Here is a 24,523-nt window from a genome sequence, read left to right on the forward strand (position 1 = left end):
TTGATGATAACATGGTACCCTAACAGTCACGACAGAAACTGCTTGAGTGCCAGGATGACAGCTTGCAGCTCCAGGATATTTATGTCAGAGAGGCCCAATGCCTCAGAGTTATTCCACCACACTATTTGCTGAAGCGAAATAAATGATCTTAACAGAATAGTGGCGTCAAGAAGCAATGCTTAGGGAGGATAACATGAGAGACAAAGCTGAGGTATGCCAATTATACAAGAATTGAGCTGAAAATAAGTGACAACAGGTCTAATAGAGTGATGAATACAAATTCAAAGTTTCATCAATACGTATGGAGGAGTTTAGAAGAGGGATACAAGAGTGGGTCTCTACTTAACCCTATCTTTTCAAATTATTGGAATTGTAAATGCAGAAAAATACCATCAGATTTTGATCCACCATGTAATACCATCTGGAAAGCATCTGATTGGCAACAGCTTAATTTTTCAGCAGTGTGATGATCCCAAACTCAAGGCCAATGCAGCACAGTATATTTGTATAGAAAATACACAGTGGAGAGCTATCAGTCATGGACTGGCCTCCTGAGATCCTGGACCTCAACATTATTGAAGCGGTGTGGGATCATCTTAACAACGAACAGAATAAAAGGCAGCTGACATCCAAAGAAAAGCTTTGAATGTAGTTCAGGAAGCTTGGAGAACTATTCGAGAAGACTACTTGTAGAAATTTTGAGAAAGCTTGAAAATTCAGACAGCTTTGAAGAATAAAGGTGGTCATACCAAAAAAAAAAAAACGTGTACACATCAGGTTAAAAGAAGTGAGGAAAAAGGATATAAACTTTTCATAACTGCTAAAAAAAAAAAAAAAAAAAAAAAGAGATGCCCAATGACTGATATAACAGCTGTAGACTGTAGAGCCCTCAGCCTCAGGCGCTGATCCCACGAGTGAAGCCCAAATGGGTCTAGGCCAGGGGTGGGCAATCTCAGTCCACGAGGGCCGGTGTCCCTGCAGGTTTTAGATCTCACCCTGGGTCAACACACCTGAATCACATGATGAGTTCGCTACCAGGCCTCTGGAGAACTTCAGGACATGTTGAGGAGGTAATTTAGCCGTTTAAATCAGCTGTGTTGGTTCGAGGACACATCTAAAACCTGCAGGGACACCGGCCCTCGTGGACTGAGATTGCCCACCCCTGGTCTAGGCACACCCCGAAGGTCTGCTGTCAATTCGGGGTGAGGGACAGGGAGGCTCTGATGGACTCCACAGTCATGCCCAGAAATTATGTGATGTGGGAAGGCTGCACATGACATGAGCAGAGCTACATGGCTGCAAAACTGTCCTTTAGTGCAGCAGAAGGATACGGCCCAATGCAGTGGGAGAAACTCTCACTCACTGGGTTAACAGCCAGTCAGCCACAGAGACGACCCACTAGCCACGTGAATGCACTGACAGAGGTGTTCTGACTTTCATGCATGTTTCTCACACAGCATGCTGGTGCTCTTGGCTTCTTGGTCTTATGGGTTGCAGATACTCTCTCAGCACAATTTACCACACTGCTGGGTGTTATATACACTAGTGTATTCAGGTTTGCTGTAATGTTTTGATTCTGGGTCTCATCATGATGCACTTTGCTGGTGTTTTTGATTATTGATTTTGATGTTATGTCCCCCCTCCAGGGGCAAGGGTACCTAGACCCGGTTTGTAGAGTACGCTTGGGGAGTGTGATCGTGTATACAGCGTCTCTTTATGTCTGTCTCCACGTCGGTTGAGTGTGAAGTGCACATGAGAGCATGAGGGTGGGAATGGATGTTTGTGTCTGTGTGTGCCTGTATGTTTGTGTCTATATGTCAGGTTGGGTATCAGACGCCACCTCTCTGGGGACATCTCGGGCCTTCCAAGGTTTGGAGGCCTATCTCCACCCACCACCACTTCCCCTGCCGGTGGCGGACTCCCTCAGGTGTCGGTGCGTTGGTGGTTCTTTGTATCTGGGGGTGGGCGTCCGGGTACACACCAGCTCACTCCTTGGCGGCCACTTATTGGGGCTCGCTCGGGCCATTTCGGAGGTGGGGTGCCCCCGGCCTCTCGGCCTGGGGCTCGGTCACTCAGGCACAACTGGCTGCCGGCGGAGCTCACGGGCGCGTCACTGCAACTCCCCCTGGCTTCTGCTCCGCGGCTGCTGAGTGACCCCTCATCTGGGACTCTCCACAGCTCTTACTAGAACAGTGGCGCAGCTGCCCCTCTGTGGGTCTTCCTTGGTCTCTTGTGTTCTGGGGGCCTCTGGATGTCTGGAGTTTTGATCTCCTCCATACCTGCTTGATACCATAAAGGACAGGGCTGTGGCTCCCCACACTCCCTAACAGATCATTACATGGAGAAACCTTTGGAATGCAAGCATGCTGATCCACACAGGTATGCACACAGGTGTACACATGGGTATTCACAGACGCGGACTAAAGCTTTCTTGGCTGCTGCGTCAAAGCACACTGTGCGCTGTCTATCTTGAGTGTTGCACAATATCGTTTATTATTTAGTAACTATTGATATCTATGGCTAGCTAGTTTATTGTGATGGTGCTTTTTTTTTCTTATTATGTTGCTCTTTGTTGTTTGCTTTCTCCTCTGTTTTTTTTCTCCATACAGGTGACCCAGGAGATTTGTTTTTTTTGTTTGTTTGTTTTTCTCTCTTCCCCCCCTTCTCACCGTCTCTTCTCCCCTTTGGTTTTCTTTCTTTCTCTCCCCCTCTTTCTTTCATTCTTTCCCCCTGTCCTATCCCACAGTTATGTCTGTCCCGTTTGCAACTGAAAATAAAATAAATTCATAATTATAATAAAGGTCAATCAAATGGACCAATATGGCAAGGCCATGATGATCAACTTGGTAAAATAAATCCGCTTGGCATCTTTCTTGGCCTCAAGACAACAATTCTGATGGCTATAGATCCAAACGGGACAAAAAAAAAAAAAAAGATTTTGATGTTATGAAGATTAAGGGCACAACTTCACAAATCTGAATACAAACACACACACAAAGAAGAAAAAAGGAGGGTGATGATGTTTCAGATTAATATTAATTGACAGATGCCTCTGCGTGTAGACAAGAGTACATATGACATGTGAGTCTACTGGTTCAGGTCACCCTTTAATTCTTTTCTGACCCCCCTTTGTTTCTCTGAGCAGACTGTGATGACTGCATGTGTGTAAAAGACTGTTGTTGGTTTATTTTTATCTGTTGAAAATCAGACACCACAAAATTTCTGTCTGGGCCTCCAAGAAAAGAGGAAATGCAGCCTGTGGTTTCAGCCTGAAGTCTAACGTTTGTCTTCTTTAATCTCAACACAGCACAGTGGAAATGTGCAGGTATGACAATGTGTGAAAACAGGTTAAAAGTAGCTTTATTGTGGTGATGACACATGCTGGACTAAAGGATAAATAAAGCATGTGGGCATCAAGAGAAACGGTGAAAAGCTTGTTTCTCACGCTCATGTCTTTAAGAGTCTCTGCATGGACGTGCTGTAAATGTTCATTTATCTCTGAAATAAATAAAATCATCCATCACTCTCTCTGTCCACAACATCATATACAGACATGTTTTTCTTCTTACTGCAACTTCCAAACAGGCCAGTTCCTCACAGTATAACACAAAACTCCAAAGTATAATCACTGCTTTGTAACCAGCAGAGGAGCCAGTAAATCATCTAAACCTACTGATACTAATGTGTCTGTTTGGCTGCTGTTACAGAAATGGTTCCTACACCTGTGATGATGACGTCAGTGTTTGACTCCAAACTGTCTGCTGGACTCTGCAGTATCACAGAGACTTGCTGTCTTCAAGCCTCATAACATATTGATATGTACTGAAACTTTTGCACTTATGTTAACATATAAACTGCAAATAACATAAAAACATGAAGTAACATCTTAATGTATTTTACCTTTCCCACAGAAAAGTGGAGGGAAGGAGAAACACACCTGCTGTTCAACAATCTAAAACACTTCGATATCGACATGTTTGTGAGTGTGTGTAGAGGATACTGCAGCAAACCTTAACTGTAACCTTTGTAAGAAAGTGTTTGACAGAATGAAGGATAGATGCTGTGTTTACATGCTTTAACTATTATTAATATTATAGACTGTATTTTGAGAATGAAAAGTGAGAAACTGAGGTACACCTTATTCTCATATGGAGGGGATTAGCCAATCACAAAGTTACCACACCTTAAAGCTTTCACTGCTGTGTTTTCCTTTTGGACTCTAATGTGGGCGGAGCCTATAGTAGCTTTCATTGTGTAAAAGATCACCTAGACAGGTTATGGAGAGACAGACAACCATTCATGTTCACATTCACACCTGCAGGCAATCATTGGAATCACCAGTTAACATAATAATATATGACTTTGGACTCTGGGGAGAAGTCAGATAGGTGGAGGGAGAAGATGCAAACTTCACACAAACAGCCCAGCTGGTGGATTCAAACCAACAACTTTCTTCCTGTGAGGCAACAGTATGAACCACAGTCATCCAGCTCATGGTGGTCTAAGAAGTTTGGAAGGAAAGTGACTAAACTTCTTTAACTTTCTTGAAGACGTGTCACCTCTCATCTAAGAGGCTTTTTCATTTCTAAAAGCAAACAGTAGAGAGTCTCAGGTATTTTAACCTCAGTGAGGGTTTTACTTCAAGTGGGTCAAAGACCCACAATTAATCACGACATCACATGAGCCAAGCTGTGAAAAAAGGTGTGGGTCATTATAGACCTATAAGTTTTTGGAGTTAAAAAACACATTCATGAATCAAACCTAATCAGTGCTCTGTGTTTGGCTTATTTAGTGATTCAAAAATACAAAAGAGTGGCAGCACAAATAAAAGTTTACAGTTTGACTGTTGTTTTAGGTTCAGTGCTGCCATCTTGGATTGCTAACTCACAGTCTGTGTGTCTGCTCAGACTTTCCAAGCGGTAAATGTGAGTTGTGTTCCACAAAAAAACTTTTCGACTGGTAACTCAGAATTTCCAACTTCTGTCTTATTCAAAAACTATCACCAGAGATTTGGGATGAGAACACTTTGAGAGCTTTCCTCCCCCCATCATGTAACCTACTGAGGTCACCTGAGGAAAGTACCATGGAGGGGTTGTGGTACAAGGAAGGGATCTCAAAACTACATTGTAGGTGACTGACAGCTGATGCCATAAGGCACCACCTCTGGTCATCCACAGTGGACATAGATGTACTTTCTCACTCCTCTTTCAAACCGTCAGTATTTTCTGTTCAAAATGTGAACACTGGCACCTTCGTATGAGTGATATTTGATATGATATTGGAAGCAGATGAAACCAAATAAATATTTTGAGATCATTGTCTGTGCATAATCATGGAGAGTGAGTGAGTGTGGTGGCCAGAAACTGAAAACAACACATTTTGGGAAGACAGCATTCATGTATCGCACAATAAATGTCTGTGGATCTACACAAACATTGACTGATAAGATGACTCGAGATAAAATATTTCAGCTTTATGATGACCACACAGGACACTGCACAAATCACATAAAAGAATAAAAATGAATAATAATAAAGCATAATTATGAGCTGGTAAAATATGTCACCTGACCTGAAACAACAGGAGGTAAGAAGCAAACACAAGAAGCAAGCCTGCATGTTTGCAGTGGACAGGAAATGTGAACACGTCACACAACTGCTGTGGTCAAAGCTACAGGAGCTGTTTGAGGTTTGTATAAAAGGAAAGGAAGCACAGAGAGGCCACAGTCAGAAGAAACACTCTGGTCTTATCTGTATTAAATGCAGCTTCTCTTTTTATTATTGATGTAAAGTCAAAGTGTTTGAGATCAGCTGAGGATCAGAGTGCAGCAGGGCTGGATGTGAGGATGGGGCACTCTTTGCTCTGCATGACGGGGTTATTGTGTAAGTACATTTGTGACATTGTTTGAATGGCACTGATTAATGAAAGTGTTTCTCATGTGTGAGAATTAGAGTGTATCACTGGTTTGAAGTGTTTATGTGAGAGTTTGAACAAAGAATATTTGTGATGTTTATGAAAGTTACAGACAAATGTTGGCTGGTTCCTTGGTTCAGTTTAGTCTGAGTATCGTGTTGGATACATCGCTGCTTGTTGCACTTGACTCATTGTTGTGTACAAGTTCATATACAGGGAGTGCAGAATTATTAGGCAAGTTGTATTTTTGAGGAATAATTTTATTATTGAACAACAACCATGTTCTCAATGAACCCAAAAAACTCATTAATATCAAAGCTGAATGTTTTTGGAAGTAGTTTCTAGTTTGTTTTTAGTTTTAGCTATTTTAGGGGGATATCTGTGTGTGCAGGTGACTATTACTGTGCATAATTATTAGGCAACTTAACAAAAAACAAATATATACCCATTTCAATTATATATTTTTTACCAGTGAAACCAATATAACATCTCCACATTCACAAATATACATTTCTGACATTCAAAAGCAAAACAAAAACAAATCAGCGACCAATATAGCCACCTTTCTTTGCAAGGACACTCAAAAGCCTGCCATCCATGGATTCTGTCAGTGTTTTGATCTGTTCACCATCAACATTGCGTGCAGCAGCAACCACAGCCTCCCAGACACTGTTCAGAGAGGTGTACTGTTTTCCCTCCTTGTAAATCTCACATTTGATGATGGACCACAGGTTCTCAATGGGGTTCAGATCAGGTGAACAAGGAGGCCATGTCATTAGTTTTTCTTCTTTTATACCCTTTCTTGCCAGCCACGCTGTGGCGTACTTGGACGTGTGTGATGGAGCATTGTCCTGCATGAAAATCATGTCTTTCTTGAAGGATGCAGACTTCTTCCTGTACCACTGCTTGAAGAAGGTGTCTTCCAGAAACTGGCAGTAGGACTGGGAGTTGAGCTTGACTCCATCCTCAACCCGAAAAGGCCCCACAAGCTCATCTTTGATGATACCAGCCCAAACCAGTACTCCACCTCCACCTTGCTGGCGTCTGAGTCGGACTGGAGCTCTCTGCCCTTTACCAATCCAGCCACGGGCCCATCCATCTGGCCCATCAAGACTCACTCTCATTTCATCAGTCCATAAAACCTTGGAAAAACCAGTCCTGAGATATTTCTTGGCCCAGTCTTGACGTTTCAGCTTGTGTGTCTTGTTCAGTGGTGGTCGTCTTTCAGCCTTTCTTACCTTGGCCATGTCTCTGAGTATTGCACACCTTGTGCTTTTGGGCACTCCAGTGATGTTGCAGCTCTGAAATATGGCCAAACTGGTGGCAAGTGGCATCTTGGCAGCTGCACGCTTGACTTTTCTCAGTTATTTGGCGCCTTGGTTTTTCCACACGCTTCTTGCGACCCTGTTGACTATTTTGAATGAAACGCTTGATTGTTCGATGATCACGCTTCAGGAGCTTTGCAATTTTGAGACTGCTGCATCCCTCTGCAAGATATCTCACTATTTTTGACTTTTCTGAGCCTGTCAAGTCCTTCTTTTGACCCATTTTGCCAAAGGAAAGGACGTTGCCTAATAATTATGCACACCTGATATAGGGTGTTGATGTCATTAGACCACACCCCTTCTCATTACAGAGATGCACATCACCTAATATGCTTAATTGGTAGTAGGCTTTCGAGCCTATACAGCTTGGAGTAAGACAACATGCATGAAGAGGATGATGTGGACAAAATACTCATTTGCCTAATAATTCTGCACTCCCTGTATTAATAGTGTTTTATGCACAGAAATATTTTGATGAGCAGTAACTGCGTCATGTGAAAATTAATCTTTAAAAAACACTTTTGTTCATTTTGAGTTTGATTTTCTGTCAGTTTGATCCTGATGATGTTTAATCTTTACTTTAGTGCTCGGTTCTCTCTTCTACGTTAATGCTGAAGGTGAGAAATGTTTCTTTCTTTTCTTCACATTTATCAAATATGTATAATTTTAATCTGATATTTCATATTTCATGAACCATTTTAAATCACATCCTGTTTCTCTGTTTGTGCATTGTTTTATTTAAGATACTAAATGGGTTTATAAACAGTGTGTCAGAGGTTGTGTGTGGAGGCGTGGAAGAGATGACCCAAACGCTGGACTCACGGTGCAGAAATGAAGAGGATTTATTGGAGGGTGAATGAACAAAGCAGGAACGATGGAGTGACTGGCTGGCTGAAAGACTGGAAGGATGGCTGGCTGACTAGCTGAACATACAGACGGAGACGACGACATAACATCAATGACACGACAGAGAACTGGTGAAACCGAGGAACTTAAATACACAGGTTGAATGATGACAATGATTGGAAACAGGTGAGTACAGAGCTGAACATAATCTGACTAATGACATGGAAGACAAGCTGACACGGGGAAAAACAGGAAGTGAGAATATTAATGTGGCGAACTAAACTGAACATGAACAAACTGAAATCACTGGGTCAACGACCCAGGAAACCTGACAGTACCCCCCCCGCAAAGGCCGGCACCCGACGGCCAAAAGAGAAAGAAAAAAAAAAAAAAAACCAGAACAGGGCGGGCGGAGGGGGCCCAGGACGGAGGGACGGAGTCCACACCAAGACAGTTCAGGTGGGCGCCCCCGTGGCCGAGACGAGACAGTTCAGGTGGGCGTCCACGCGGCCCGTGGCTGAGACGAGACAGTTCAGGGGGCCGACCGCGCGGAAGGCGACGGCGGCGACGTGGACATAGTTCGGGGGGCCGACCGCGCGGAAGGCGACGGCGGCCACTCAGGCGAAGGCGGTCCGGGGGCCGGCCGCGCGGAAGGCGACGGCGGCCACTCAGGCGAAGAGGGTCCGGGGGCCGCCCACGACGGCGATGGCGCCCGGCCAGTGGCTCAGCCAGCGGTCTAGAAAACGGCCGTTTAGCTGCTGGACCAGGCGAGGCTGAAGGCTCTGAGGCTGCAGCAGACGAAGGCTCTGAGGCTGCCGCAGACGAAGGCTCTGAGGCTGCCGCAGACGAAGGCTCTGAGGCTGCCGCAGACGAAGGCTCTGAGGCTGCCGCAGACGAAGGCTCTGAGGCGAGAGAGATGAAGTGGTTAGGCCACTGTGTATATGTTCGGCGAACAGGTGTGGGGTCGCTGAGGCGGATCTTAAGCTGCAGTGAGGGGATATTGCCAACATCGTGTTCATCACGAGCAAAGGCATTACTCTCCTCCCTTAATAGCTGCCTGATCTTCAGCTGCTGTGCCGGAGAGAGATGGTCGAGGGGAACTGGGGGGTCTCAAACACCTTCACTGTTGCTTCTTGTTCTGTTTTCCTGTTCCCCAATTTGGCTAGCTGGAGGTGTAGCTGTTGCTTCTACAGTAGATCTTGTTGTTCCCATTTGTTCTATTTCCACTGTCACTGTGTTTGCTGGGTAAATAGTTCGAACCCTCTGAGTTTGTCCCAAAACAGTTCTCGGAGGCAGTATGATCTCATAAGCTTTGGTATTAGTGACTGGGAGGCTCATACGGGACCAGCTGCCTTGCTGTAAATGGACAACGCCCTCTTGCACCTCCAATCCCTCTGACGTCTGAGGGTAGGGGCTGGGCTCGAACAGTACATCCTGACCTGCTGGGAGTGGGCCTGCTCTCACACTACACTTGACCACTCTTGTCTGACCAGGTGGGATACTCATTAATTCTCTCCCAGTTTTCACTCTGCCCTCACCTAGCCCGTCGTCTCCACTCTTCATCACCTTTATAAAGACCTCAGCTTTCTTACAGTCAATGGAGAATGCTGTGCTAACAGCTTCTGTTACAGCATGAGGTGGCTCTATTCCCCTCTCTAGCATGTATTCAATCACGTTGAAGCCAATTATTGGCTCCTCCGCCACCCCGTCTTCCTGAGCTACTAATACTGGCACGAGAAGTTCTAACTGTGCAGCCTCTTCTGTGGGCAACCTGAATTTGATTTCAACCCACCCGGAAAATGGGATTGGCGTCTGGTTTACTGCCCTCCCATCTAATATACCAGGCCCAATGATTTCAGTTAAACTCCTAACTTTGAGGTGTGGGATGTTCTGTTGTCTCCATTTTTCATTTATGAGACAAACCTGTGATCCCGTGTCCCACAACGCTGCGGTTTTTACTCCCTCAAGCAGGCAGGTGATCAGGTGCTTCCTCCCTATAAGATTGAGGAGCTGGGCTCTTCGTTTTGGGGAGAGGAGGCTGACGGAGACCGCTTCATTCCTCTTATCTGGTGTGGCGGCTGCTGCTTTTGTCTCCAAATGTTTTATACTGTCCGTCAAGAGTTTGTGAACATCTTGTTGTTGCTCACCTTGGTTTAGTAGCTGAAAAGAGGGTGACGGGCGTGGGTTCACTGTGCTAGCTGACATACCAATCTGCTCTGCCCTGTCTGGAAGTTTTCTCCGGGTGCGGCATCCCCTAGACAAATGCCCACTTTGTCCACATTTGAAGCAGTGGTCGCAGTTTTCTCCTCTATTGCTGTCCTGACAATCCCTGCAGCCACGTTTGAGGCTTGGGCGGTGTAAGGGAGAAGGTCGGTGCGACTCACGAATCACTCCTTTTATTTCAGCTATTTCCCCTTTTAGTTGATTGATGATATCAAACAGCTCAGTTTCCTTGCGTGTCACTGTTGCTGGTGCTTTAGCAGCTTTACCTTTTGTCGAGGTGGAGAATTGCTGGTCTTGCCCACCCACTGCACCAACTGCTGCCTCTTGCACTGACTGTGCCTCTGCTTTTATCTCTCTTACTTTCATTTCTCGGGTGGTCTTTCTGAATTTTTGTTGCCTCTCCCACTCAAGGCTGGCCGCTTCATTTGTCTTTGCAATCAGCACATCGTCAGTGACTGCTGGATCATCCAGGTAGGGTTTGATCTGGTATTTCACATTGTCGCTAATCAGACCTGTGCCAACGGCTCGCAGAAACTTTTTCTGAATCAGTTCGACACTGTATTGTTCATCTGTCCCTGGCTCCCTTGATGATGCTAGGAGTCTTTCTTTCAGCTCGATTGCCCTAAATAGAAAGTTCTGTGGGGACTCATTACTTCCTTGAGTGATATTTATCAGCCGATGATAGAGGTCAGTAGAGCTATCCTCCTTGTAGTGTCCCCTCAGTATGGTACGAAGCTGCATGAGGGTGAGGTCTGTTTTAATCTCCAACATATCACGGAGACTTAGGCCTGGGCTTATGGCCCTAACAACAGCTTCAATAATTTCAGCTTCGCTGTGATTCTTTTTAAGTCCCATTTCGATTTGATGAATCAGGTTGGAGTATGACAGTTTGTCTTTCTGACCCCGTTCCCCAATTTGGCCACTGATTCTAAATTCCCTGCGTATAGTCACTTCAGGGGGCTGTGTTGCTGGTGAAGCAGGTAACGGTGATGGACGAGTAGGTAACTGTGCAGCCAGACCCTGACTAGTTTCTTGGGAGGCCATTCTGTCTGTCAATCTTGCCATTTCTTCCTCTAACCTTTTTGTTGAGGTTTGAAAACTTAGTTGCAATGCTGCATATTGTTCTTGTAGACTGGCCAATGCAACCGCATCCCTACTGACACTCTCTTCACGTTCCTGTGTAGGGTCATCTCTTTCCTTTAATTCTTTAACAGTTTTAATTAATCTGTCCAGGAATGTGTGTGCTACTTCCTCTTCCTCCACTACAATAATTGTTTCAACTGCTTCACTTATTGTTCTGATCAGCGTGTGCTTCTTTGTCTGTTTTCCGATTGAGATTTTAGCTTGTAAACACACTTCTTGTAGTTGATCTGACCTTAACTGTAGCAAGCTCTCACTTAGCTGGTCTTGCAGTTGCTCCAACTCCATACTGTGGGTGACGATTCTGTAATCTCACACTGCTTCTCAGTAGCACCGCTGATCCCACCGCTGCCACCAAATTTTGTTGCACACTTGAATTAAAATGAATTGAAACCAGTGTGGCTTTGTGAGTTCGCCTTTACTGCATCTGCAAATATATACATGGACATAGCACAGCGTTACACACTTTTGCAGTCTCACATAACGCTTATAGGCGCACTGCCTTATGGGTAGTGTTTAAACTCAAATCACTAATATTTCTTACAGTGGAACAATGAAATAAACATAAACACAAGGTAGTGTGATCCACCAGTCTACATCTGCTGTGATTACAGCCCGGTACAGGTATAAATCCACAAAGTGCCACGAGGTTTCCACACAAACTAATGAATCAGATCTAGCTGCTAATCGTTAGCATCACAGCTAATTCACATCGCTACCAATAACTTATACACTAATGACACATAGTGGGGATTAACGGCCAACTTTCCCACATTCTCTGCAACCCCGTGGACTCATCTGTAGACACATTTTAAGTTATTTACCATCTTGTATCTGCTTACCTGCAAATATATACATGGACATAGCACAGCGTTACACACTTTTGCAGTCTCACATAACGCTTATAGGCGCACTGCCTTATGGGTAGTGGCTGGCTTCTTTACTCCCGCTAGAGCTGCTCATTTTAGGGGATACTCCCTCTTGTGGTGTAACGGAGGAATAACTACGCTTCCTGCACTATGTCATTTTTGGAGACTGGGGCACACATTATTTTACCACAATCAAAGAAAATACAGATGTGAACAATCAGACCATTTAACTAACTACAATATTGTCACTAAAGATTATGGGGGGTGTCTTGTTTTGTCCACAATGTCTTTCTTGTCCTTACATGTACCTGGGAACATCTAAAAGCATCAGGTCTGCTGACCTCAAAGATCTCCTGGGGCGGTAAATGCTAAGAAGCTCTGCCAGGTAAGGAGGTGCAGTACCGTTAAGAACCTTAAAAACCAGCAGTAAAATTTTAAAATCAATCCTAAAAGCAACTGGGAGCCAGGTAGTTGTAAACAGCATGATAATATATTAAGTAATCCAAAGTATTCAGAATACGTTACTGTCATCGAGTAACGTAACGGAATACGTTACAGAATACATTTTGGGGCATGTAATCTGTAATCTGTAATGGAATACATTTTAAAATTAACCTTTCCAACACTGTATACCTGCTGCTCGGTCTGTGGCTTTCTATAGACTCGGGGGCCACGGTGTTGCTTGTGTAGCCATTTCCGGGTTGCCGGGTTTCAAAAATGTCCTTTTTGTTTTTTATCAACAAGACGCTCTCATAACTCATCGAGTGATGCCACTGACCAGTCAATCGGTGGCATGTACTCTATTGACGTCACATTTTGGGATCACCTCGGATCACTTGGAACTCCGGCTGAGTAAATACTAAAATAGTACTACTGGATCTGATGGAAAACCCTGAAAACTGTGTTTTAGTTACTAATGGAAAAGAGGTAACAGAATGACACAAGATACAGGGGAGAATAAAACAGGAAATGACTGACACTGAGACCTGGACTAAGACACATGAGACCGTAGACAAATCATGGAAAGAGATAAAGAACAGAGTGAGAATACACAAGGAGATAAACAACCTCTCATTAACTAAAAAATAAAAAGATAACTACAATGTAAACATAACATTATAAGAGAAAGCCCTAATGTCAACAATAAAAAAAATATTAAACCAGAGAAACCAAAACACCAAAACCCGGGTCAACCATTCAAGGACCTTAAAGGAAGCACAGGCAGGAAGACACCTGCTAGACACTGTTGCCTGTCTCCCTACTGTCCCTGCAGCTGACCCTAGGACGCTTGTCTCCCCCACATGTGGTCTTTCCAGATCTCCATTAACTTTTACATGTCTTAGATTCAGTTTGTGCTCAGTTTTTTATTAAAATTCAGTTGGACAAACATCCAAATAACCAACTGACTACATGCACAAAAGATCAGAAACAAACAGGATTTTACAACCTGATTGTATCTTTAACTCGACTGAAAGAATCCACAAATGTTGTTGTTTCATATCAGAACAACACAAAAAGTAACACCATGATGGGTTCATGCTCTGAAAATATCTGACAGTCCTGTTGTTGATTTAAACACAACTAATGAAACTCTGTAAAAGGTTTTTCTGTTTTTTCATTTATCTTTGAAAGATCTGTCATGTTGGTTTTCATGTGTGAGGCACTGAAACACTGGTGCAGTACATCATGTGAAAAGCACAGAGCAGCTAGAGATGAAACAGCCTTTTAATTTAAGGAAACTGGCACCATGTCATTGGTTTACAATTGTGTAACTAAAATATGAACATTTCAGGTGCAGATAAACCTCCAGATGTCATTTACTCTAATATTGAACTGGAAAACTTTGGAAATAAGTGTGAGTACACAAAACATACAATGTAGAAAAAAAGCCTGGAAAGTTTTTGAAATATTTAAAAATGTGGCTCAAGAGTTGGGAGTTTGCCTTGTAATTGGAAGGTTGCCAGTTCGAGCCCCGGCTTGGACAGTCTCAGTCGTTGTGTCCTTGCGCAAGACACTTCACCCGTTGCCTACTGGTGGTGGTCAGAGGGCCCGGTGGCGCCAGTGTTCGGCAGCCTCGCCTCTGTCAGTGCGCCCCAGGGTGGCTGTGGCTACAACGTAGCTTGCCATCACCAGTGTGTGAATGTGTGTGTGAATGGGTGGAAGACTGAATGTGTAAAGCGCTTCGGGGTCCTTAGGGACTAGTAAAGTGCTATACAGATACAGGCCATTTACCAAAAATGTATTAAATGTTTTTCTTTTGTGGATTCGATCATCTTAACAGGGAGGCATCATAAACCAGAGCAGAGTGCTGTTTACACTAATGTGAAGACAGCAGCTGCAGGTACAGTCACAACAGTCTCATTCAGTGTTTGTACTTGAATGTGTCATCACATCATTATATTGCAGGTAATTATAGGTCAACATGGAGTTTAGTTATTCACTTACTAATCAGTGTTTCAGCTTTACTGAATCACAGCATCCACAGATTCTGACCCAGACCTCAATCACAAAACACACACATGCAAAGCTGAAGTGTCACAGGCAACAAATGATTTTTACTTAGATTTCTTTCCCTGTAGTTGTAAAAAGTTTAAAGTTCATATGTATCCAACATGTTTGTATCATATCTGTGCTGAACAAATGTGTGCTGAGCTCTGACGTCTCTTTTAGAGGACAGTCTGATGTATGCTGAGGTCAAACAGCCCAAAAAAGAAAAAGCCAAGAAAAACAAAGGTGAGCAAAGTCTGCCATCATCTCCACTGAATATTGTTCAACATGTTTATCTGCTCCTAAAATGTAAATCTGTTTATATTAATATTTGTATTTAGGTCTTCATGCGTACTAATTACTTGGTTAATAAAATCTAGTTCTATCTTTGCATTATTGCAGACATCCAGTTTCCTCCTGGTTAATGATATTATTGTTTTCAATGATCTTCTCTTCATTCACAGGAACATCAAGTCCTGCAGCTGATGCAGCAGTTTATTCTGAAGTCACATCAGGAAGCTCTCTCAGTAATTCTGCTGCCATGCAGGCTGATTTATTCTTCACATTATTAAATGTCTTCAGCTCATAATATCTTTACATGTTGGAAATCACTTTGTCTTTTTGTCCTTGTCTTACAGGTCAGTGAGGAGAGCTGTAGCAGCAAAGCCAAGAAGAAGCTTTTTATGAAGCCACTCTTGCTCCTCTGCTGCCCAAATATCAGACATGCTCAGCTTTATGTACAGTTACAATATTACATCATAATATCAGACATATTGCTCTCTTATAGCATAAAACAAATGCAGGAGTATTCGTGCTCTTTATATTCAGTTATTTGTATAAAGATTTTGTAATAAACCTTGAATGTATCTAACATGTTCCAACAGCAGTGAGAACAAAGTGTGAAATATGTGATCTTTAGTATCTGACAGCACAACTTAAAGTCAGTGTTTGCAGTGTTTCACAAGTAAATACTGATATGGGCACCAACAAATACTTTAACTGTGTTTGTCCAAAGATCTCGTACATTATATAAATAAGAATTATTTCTTAAACGTGCATATATGTATATTTTTGTTTCTGATCATTCTGTGCTTTTGTAGTTTGAAGGAGAAATAAAATCTTTTCACATTTGAACATTTTATCTTAGATTTTTGTTTCCTGTATGAGATTATTCACAAAGTAACAAAACAACCACTTAAACAGTTTGTAATGGTGTTGTCATGGAAACCTGAAATAAACAGATGCATTATCTGCAAAGCGGTCACTAACAGTTCAGAGCATGACAGCAGTCTGCATGTATCTGACACAGAGGACTGAAGTAGAACATTTACAGAGAGAAGCTCTCTGTGTGCTGCTGTCACAGGATGCAGTTAAAGGAAAAGATAACTTGTACATGTGATGAATCTCATATGAAAGATGGAGACAGAACATCACAGAGAACTAAAGCTCTGCATCAATCGTGGTCAGCATGACTGAAAGAAGTAGAAGGATTAAACCTTTCCATTACGCTCCCTTTTGATCATTAACTGATCGCACAAGAATTTAAAAATATGACACAAACACAAACATTTAGTCACAGTAAGGTGGAGGTACAGGTCAGGCTCCTGCTCAGTCAGGTAAACTAAACCAGCTGGGTTGAGCTAGCTCAGTGTTTTCCCCTGAAGTCAGCATGATGGTGATAAACACTGCTGGTCATATGCTCTAACACCTCAGTATGTGCTGTGGATGGTTTTCTCTCTTCACTAGCAATCATGACCTTGTCCTATAAAGTAGGTGAACAACTATAACTACACTGGTGACTGTTTTTATTTCTTCTATTTTCTTTTTGTCTGAAAGAGAAAACAAAGAGGTCATCAGTGCAACTCTGAGTATCTGTATTTCTATCCTGTAACTGTCAAGATGCAAGTTATTATACATGTGTATGTAAATGCATCAATAACAGTTACCAGGGTGCCGCCTGGTGGCATTACCTGAATATGCTCTGCATTGTCTATTCTATTCTCCACATCAGAAAGCCTAGTTATTCTATTTTCAATTCATTGCTACCCAACACCCCATGCAGGAGACTCTGACAGCACTGAGCAGCTCCTTCAGTGGCAGGCTGCAGCACCCACTGAGTGGGACGGAGAGATTTCGCAGGTCTTTCCTCCCCACTGCTGTCAGACTCCACAACAAAGACTTTTGCAGCTGATCAAACACACACATGTGCAATAAGACTAAGTGCAATACTGTTTTCTGACAAAGTTATATTTTTACTCAGTTGTATATAGCATTTGTATTCTATTTTTATCCTATTGTATATTTTATTTTATTCTATTCTATTCTATTCTGTACAGTTGTGTACAGTATATTATTCTTATTGTTTTCCAGTGTTCTCTAATTTTTGCTAATTAAATATATAACTGCTGAAATGTGTTTTCCCTTAGTGTGTTATTTATTGTGCTGCTTAACCTCAGTTAAAGACGTGAAAACCTTTTGAGCTGTTGAGCACCAGTGCAAGTTGTTTTTGATCCATGTTTGTGTCTCTGAATTCATCTTTTGAAAGGTTTTCCACATTGGGAATGTTTTATGTTTTTAATTTATGTAAAACTTTTAAAACATTGAAATAAAACTCCAATAAATGCACACATGAAGTCATTTTTTTATTCAAGCAGCAACATCAAACAATAATAAAACATCAAACTGCAAAAGTGACAATACAGAAGAACATTTTAGTCCTTCCGAGCAGCTACAATGCATCTGTGTGTGAAAGACAGTTTTTGGTCCTTGTCTATTCTGCTACATGCTTATATTTATCTACTGGCAGACCTTGTGGTTTGTTTCACCATGAAAGGAGGAAATGCAGCCTGTGGTTTCAGCCTAAAGTCTTCAGCTTAGCAGATGTGCTGTTTTATGTTATCAGCTCACAGCAGAAAGTTAACAAGGAATTCAGACAAAGAGCACAGTGGAAATTTCACTTTTACCTTTGTGTGCATGACACATGTTTATATGACCTGCCTGTACTGAAATAATAGCAATAATTTCCACTGCTACATTAAAGTATGCATGGCAGTGTGTGAAAACAGACAAAAATAGCATCATTGTGGTGATAAGACAGTAAAGGAAAAAGAAATCTTTGTGGGCATCATGAGAAAATGTGAACAGCTTGTTTCTCACGCTGAAAAGCAGCTGCCTTTAAGTCTCTGTATGGACGTGCTGTAAAAGTTCATCTATCTGTGAATTAAATAAAATAATTTCTATTTCTACCCACAAAATCTTAACTTGTAACATATGATGGGTTTGTAAACAAACATTAATACTTCACTCATATTTATCTGTCTGCTGGACTCTGCAGTTACATTAAGCTGCTCCATCCAGGAGGAGTTTGGTCTGTGATGGAGAAGCTGAGCCTTTCAGTAAAATCAATATTATCGTTCTTCATTAAACAATGTAATAGATCTGTAAATCAAACCAAAGTTAAATTATTCAAAACTAATAACTGAAAACAAAAAATTAAGAAGTTTTAACAACAAGCTTACATTTCTGTATGTTTTTCTGTAAGTACAAGTCAGGTACTTCAGTACTTGTTTTTTCATTGGAAAAAAAAAGAAAAAAGAATTTCTTGGATACGAAAAGGAAAATATATAAAATGAATTTATACAGAAGCTAGCTAAGAAAAAAACGACAAAATTAAAACTTTGTTTCAGAGGATTGAAAGACACTTGTGTATCACAAAACAAGAAAAAGTTTGAACATGAACACGTCACACAACTGCTGCAGTCAAAGCTACAGGAGCTGTTTGAGGTTTGTGTAAAAGGAAGGAAGCACAGAGAGGTGATAGAAGGAGGCGCTGAATATAAACTCTGGTCTTATCTACATTAAGTGCAGCTTCTCTTTGTTCTGCATTTATTATCAATGCAAAGTCGAACACGTTGAGATTAGATGCAGATCAGCGTGCGGGGCTGGACGTGAGGATGGGGCACTCTTTGCTCTGTTTGCTGGGGTTATTCTGTGAGTACAATACACACCTTTACTGTTTGAATGGCAGCGATGAAGGAAAATGTTTCTCACTGGTGACAATTACAGTGTATCACTGCTTTAACCTGTTTACCTGACAGCTTCAACCAGAGGCGGAGGCAGACATTTGATACACCCGGGGCTTAGCCCTAAAGGGTAGTATGATGCATGTGGGATTGGGGGGGGGGGGGGGGGGGGGTTAGAAATGACTGAAAGATTAATAGGCTCTGTTTTGAGTTTTGTTAAAAAAAGAATGACTTCATATAGGGAAAAATATATATCACATGTGCAGGACACCTTAAACTAGTTTTTTAATTAAGCAGCAAGGCAGAACAGAGTCGGGCCTGTATCAAGACACAGGGACTAAACCCCAATTCAACCAGACCCAGAACTGATCCAGAATTAAAACAGGACTACAACAGTTCAAAATCAGGACTACTTAGGATTTAACCAAAACAGAACCAGAACTAGATGATAGTAGCACTAAAAATCTTCATAGACCTGCACTACACTTATTTTTTAATTCTACCAAAGAACACTATTTAGATTGAGAAAAGTTTATATAATTATTTAGCCTTGTTGTGCAAACAAGCCTGCATAACTTAATAAATATAGAATTTGAAAAATAACAAACCTAAAAAGAAACACTAGGTACGAGATACATGAGGACCTATGATACGGTGATACTTTTGGTAAACAACCATTTGACTAACATGTGTGTCTCACCTGCTCTTGTTCCATCTCTGTTCTGTCCTCATTCTCCTCTCTCTCCCTCTCTGCTCCTCTCTCTCCCTCTCTGTGCTGACAATCAAACCAAACACCAACATCATCAAATATACAGTTGTAACCAGATATTTACAAACTCTTCAGATAAAAACACTTTTTAAATTGTAACATCAAATCAGACTAAATGTTTATTTTTTTTAGATTGATAAATATAAAAACATATTTGTTAACTTTAAGAGTAAAGAGAGAAACTATCTGTATTTCTTAATTGCAAATGGCACCAAATTGTATTCAAACTTGAGCCACACTTATGGAGCTCCACAATTCTTTTCCTGGTGTTTTGGTTTACATCTCTTGATTTTCCCATGTTGAAGAAACAGGCTCTGTGTTTTGCCTTATATGCATCCACAGGTGTGCCACCAGTTTACTCACATGGACTCTACGAACCTATCAGAAGCTTCTTCAGCTCAGAATGGAATCGTCTGGAGTTTTCTTATTAATGAACAATAAACTTAGTGTACATGTACTCCTAAATTTGATGAAAGTGATAAAAATAGAAGCTCTGTCTCTTTATTCTGACATTTAACTAATTCAAAAGATATTTCAATATTTATTCATCCAAAACAAAACAAGTTTACTCTAAATTGATGTTGTACAGTAAAAAAAATGTTCTTGTGTTTTCCATAAAGTGTATGTAAATATCTGGTTTCAACTGTGAATATACTGCTGTGTGTTGAAATTCTTCTTGTTTTGCATAGAAATATACTGAACAACACACAAAGCATAATATACAAAATAACATCTACCAGAGTTTTTTCTTTGAAAGAAGCCCCTTATGTCCATTCTTGTATATCAGTGCATTACTGAAACCGATTTATTTAGCCGTGGAGGGAAACAACTGAAAATATGAAATAAACACACATGTAAGCTAAGACTCTCTAAAGAAACAGCATTGTTGTTGTTCGGCTTTTCATTTCGCCATTTGTTGATTCGCTTGAAGAGCAAGTAACGTAATATGGGTCAAGTGATCCGTTTGACATCAATCTATCGTGATGCACCGTCATATTTACATTATTTGCACAGTATGAATGATTTGCTTTGGTACCTGGTCAAACTTCAGTTCTCCTCTGTCTGCCTGGCTGCGCTTCTCCAACAGCACACTCGCAGGCAGCAGCTCCCCCCGCCCCCTCGCTCAGTCACTTTGTGTCTGAGCTCGGATCATACCAATATTAGGTGGGATTTACGCACAGTTGTAAATTCCCACAGTGTGCGCTATGTGCTTCGAATATTGTGTGTAGTTTTTGTTTTATACAGTTGTATAAAACAAAAACTTCTGGGGCTTCTGAAAAAACAACCCGGGCTTAAGCCCAGTAAGCCACCCCCCCGCTCCGCCACTGGCTTCAACACAGCAGACTAGATTTTTTTTTCATGTTTTCAGCCTGTTTGACAGCTAATAGAAACACATAAATTAGGTGATGAGCAATAACTGTGCCATCTGAAAACTTACCTTTAAAAAGCCTCAGTTTATATATTTATTGTGATTTTGTCAGTTGCATAATGTCTGATGATGTTTCATTCATTATTTTAGTGCTCAGTACAGTCAACCATGGAAACACTGAAGGTGAGAAATAGTTTTTTTCTTCCTCTGTTGCTCTAAATGACGTCCTCTGTGTTATATTTTGTATCATAAACCAAACATTTCATTGAGATTATTGGTTAAAATGCTAATATAACCATGTTAAGTGTGTGAGCACTCAAGCACACACCCACGATACAAACTGTATATTTACTGAACAGCTGTGGTTTCATACATGTGGATTTTCTTTTCATGCATGTTTATCTGATCTGAAAACATCAACAGTGTGTGTAGTGAAGATTATGTCACTGAGTTATGCTGTTGGCATGTATGCTGGATTATATAGTGGGATATTTTGGATTACCTCTTGGAGTTGTAACAATGCTAATAATGAAAATCTACACATAGGTGGCATATTAAAGTAAAACCAAGATGAAATATGGTAACCAAATGCTGCTCTGAGCTCAGCATAGAGTTTGTTACCTTCATACTCCCTCATTTGGTGTTTTGATTGGAAGCTGTCTAACACGTCACTCCAAAGTCTCTGTAGATGTTCAGTGTGTTGAATTGTGTATCTGCAAAAACTCAAACTAATGATTCACTTTATTTAAGCATTCAGAGCAACAATTTTATAGTTTTGATCTTTTTCTAAATTACAGAACTTGGAGTGAAGGCCACTCTGACAGCAGACAGATTAACCATACCAGCAGGGGGCAGTGTGACACTGACCTGTGATGTGAAGTAGGGGTGGGCAGTGGCGTCGTTAGGCCTATTTTAGGGGTGCTTAAGCCTCCCTAAAATATTCTTAAGCCCCCCTAAATAATTTGGTGTTTAGTTTTTTGTTGTTTTTTTTATTCGATTTTTTTTACAGAACTTGCAGACAAATTCAATATAAAGATGCAGGAATATGAGTTTAAAGAAATAATAATATAAACCTGTCGCTATTCACATAAATATGATCATAACTCGGTTGGTTCCTTTCACTTTACACTGTTAAGGTAGCGTCAGTGGCCGGGCGATGCAGAGGCCTGACCAGGCGATGCAGGCGCGGAGGCCTCTGGCCGGAGACAGGCAGGGCCAGTAGGCGCGGAGGCCTCTGGCCGGAGACAGGCAGGGCCAGTAGGCGCGGAGGCCTCTGGCCGGAGAGCGGCAGGGCCAGTAGGCGCGGAGGCCTCTGGCCGAGGAGCGGCCGGGCCAGCGGGTGCAGAAACCCCTGGCAGAGAAGCAGGAAGGCTCACAGCTGGCTCTGGGTGCTGTGGCTGCAGGTCCGGGAACTGAACGGGATGGTGGACAGGCGACTGGGAAACAGGAGGCGACTGGACTACAGGGCACTGGGCGGCAGACTGGACTACAGAAGAGTGAACGACAGACTGGACAGGCTGGAGGACGGGCGACTGGGGGACAGGAACAGACCGGACTGACTGGACAGGGGACTGAGCTACAGGAGACTGGAGGACAGGAGCAGACTGAGCTACAGGAGACTGGAGGACAGGAGCAGACTGAGCTACGGGAGACTGGAGGACAGGAGCAGACTGAGCTACAGGTGACTGGAGGACAGGAGCAGACTGAGCTACAGGTGACTGAACTGACTGGAGTGAAAGCTGAGCAGCAGGTGAGGGAACTGACTGGAGTGAAAGCTGAGCAGCAGGTGAGGGAACTGACTGGAGTGAAAGCTGAGCAGCAGGTGAGGGAACTGACTGGAGTGAAAGCTGAACAGCAGGTGAGGGAACTGACTGGAGTGAAAGCTGAACAGCAGGTGAGGGAACTGACTGGAGTGAAAGCTGAACAGCAGGTGAGGGAACTGACTGAATTGAAAGCTGAACAGCAGGTGCTAAAGGAGGAACAGAGGTAGGCGAGGCTGACGACGGAGCTGAGGTTGGTGGCTGAGCTGATGACTGGGTTACCGAAGGGGACAAAACTGCAGCCTGGGCTAATAAAGCTGGGGCCTGAGCAGGGGACAGTTCAGCTAATCTAACTAGGGATAGTGCGAGGGCGTGAAAGGCTGGGTCAGGAGGTGGATGAAGTGGTGAGGTAGCCGGTGGACCGGTTAGCTCTTCCAGGCCTCCAGGGAGGTCAGGCTGGGTTCGGGTTGCCCTCAACCTGGGCGCTGGGACGGGCACGGAAGGTGGCTGGACACCAGTCACCCCACCTGAGAAACAGAAGCAGGTGTGGAGGTAGACCGGGTCGCAGCTGCCCTCCTCCTGGGAGCTGGCACTGGTGTGGGCGTAGACTGGGCCCCCGTGCTGGTGGGAAATGGCTGAACACTGGGTGTGGAAATAGTGACGGTGTGTGTGTTACTGGCAGGTTTATTGGCGATTGTTCTGGTTTTCCTGCCACCACTATTTACAGGCTTTGGAGAAGAGCAGAAAAACTCTTCCCAGTCCACGTCCTCGTCTAGGAGGGAGACTCCCCATGAATCAGAAGTGAGTCTATGGTGCGTTTCAAGTGAGTAGTCAGATGGTGAGTGCGAAAAACAGTCACTGGAGCTCACCATCGGGAGTGGCTGAAAGTAGTCCGTTTTATGGCGACGTGTGCGCCGCTTTCTCCGGGAAGAGGCAGCAGGCGGGGTACACAGCCGAGCCTCTGGCACGGGAGCCTCCATTGAGCCGCGGTGGTAGGCGGAGCCGCTGTGCCATGGCGAAGTTGAAGGTCCGGTGAGTAAAACGGCTGGCGGGCGAGCGAGGAGCGGAGCAGCGGGAGAGCGAGCGGCCGAAGCTTGGCCTGCGACGCCCACTCTCCGCGGCGAATGCTCCGATGCAGGTGAGGCAGCAGGTGGAGGACCGCGGGCGTCTCCGAGGTCCGCCCAGAGCCCGACGAGTCCCCTCAAAGACGTGCTCCCTCTCTGAGAAGAGCCGCTGTTTCCACCTGAGCTTCTCCGCCCAAATGGAGAGCGCTGCGTCCTGCCGCTCGTAAAGGTCCGAGTCCGCTGGGTCAAAAGCGTGTCTTCTTGGCACGGGTCGTGTCATTCTGTCAGAGGTTGTGTGTGGAGGCGTGGAAGAGATGACCCAAACGCTGGACTCACGGTGCAGAAATGAAGAGGATTTATTGGAGGGTGAATGAACAAAGCAGGAACGATGGAGTGACTGGCTGGCTGAAAGACTGGAAGGATGGCTGGCTGACTAGCTGAACATACAGACGGAGACGACGACATAACATCAATGACACGACAGAGAACTGGTGAAACCGAGGAACTTAAATACACAGGTTGAATGATGACAATGATTGGAAACAGGTGAGTACAGAGCTCAACATAATCTGACTAATGACATGGAAGACAAGCTGACACGGGGAAAAACAGGAAGTGAGAATATTAATGTGGCGAACTAAACTGAACATGAACAAACTGAAATCACTGGGTCAACGACCCAGGAACCCTGACACAGTGAGTGAGTTAAATCCTGCAGGTCTGTGCAGTCACTCTG

General features: G+C 43.2%; 2 protein-coding genes across 2 annotated transcripts in view; one reads left to right on the forward strand and one right to left on the reverse strand.

Annotated features, from left to right (window-relative positions):
- The window catches only part of LOC113018950 (sialoadhesin-like), a 105,292-nt gene extending 89,428 nt beyond the window's left edge, over window positions 1–15,864 (forward strand). The window contains exons 11-15 of the mRNA XM_026162411.1: window positions 14,109–14,171; window positions 14,598–14,657; window positions 14,987–15,049; window positions 15,268–15,330; window positions 15,442–15,864. Coding sequence (XP_026018196.1) covers window positions 14,109–14,171; window positions 14,598–14,657; window positions 14,987–15,049; window positions 15,268–15,330; window positions 15,442–15,449 — 257 coding nt within the window. The 3' untranslated portion in view covers window positions 15,450–15,864. The remainder of the gene's footprint in view (window positions 1–14,108; window positions 14,172–14,597; window positions 14,658–14,986; window positions 15,050–15,267; window positions 15,331–15,441) is intronic.
- Window positions 9,030–12,789, reverse strand: LOC113018949 (uncharacterized). Its single transcript, XM_026162406.1, has 2 exons — window positions 12,290–12,789; window positions 9,030–11,874 (listed from the first exon to the last, which is right to left on the reverse strand). Exon 2 carries the CDS (start codon window positions 11,733–11,735, stop codon window positions 9,195–9,197), a length of 2,541 nt encoding a protein of 846 aa, XP_026018191.1. The 5' UTR covers window positions 11,736–11,874; window positions 12,290–12,789; the 3' UTR covers window positions 9,030–9,194.
- Window positions 15,865–24,523: the final 8,659 nt, after the last annotated feature.

Source organism: Astatotilapia calliptera, chromosome 3 (assembly GCF_900246225.1).
Source record: "Astatotilapia calliptera chromosome 3, fAstCal1.2, whole genome shotgun sequence".
NCBI lineage: Eukaryota > Metazoa > Chordata > Actinopteri > Cichliformes > Cichlidae > Astatotilapia > Astatotilapia calliptera.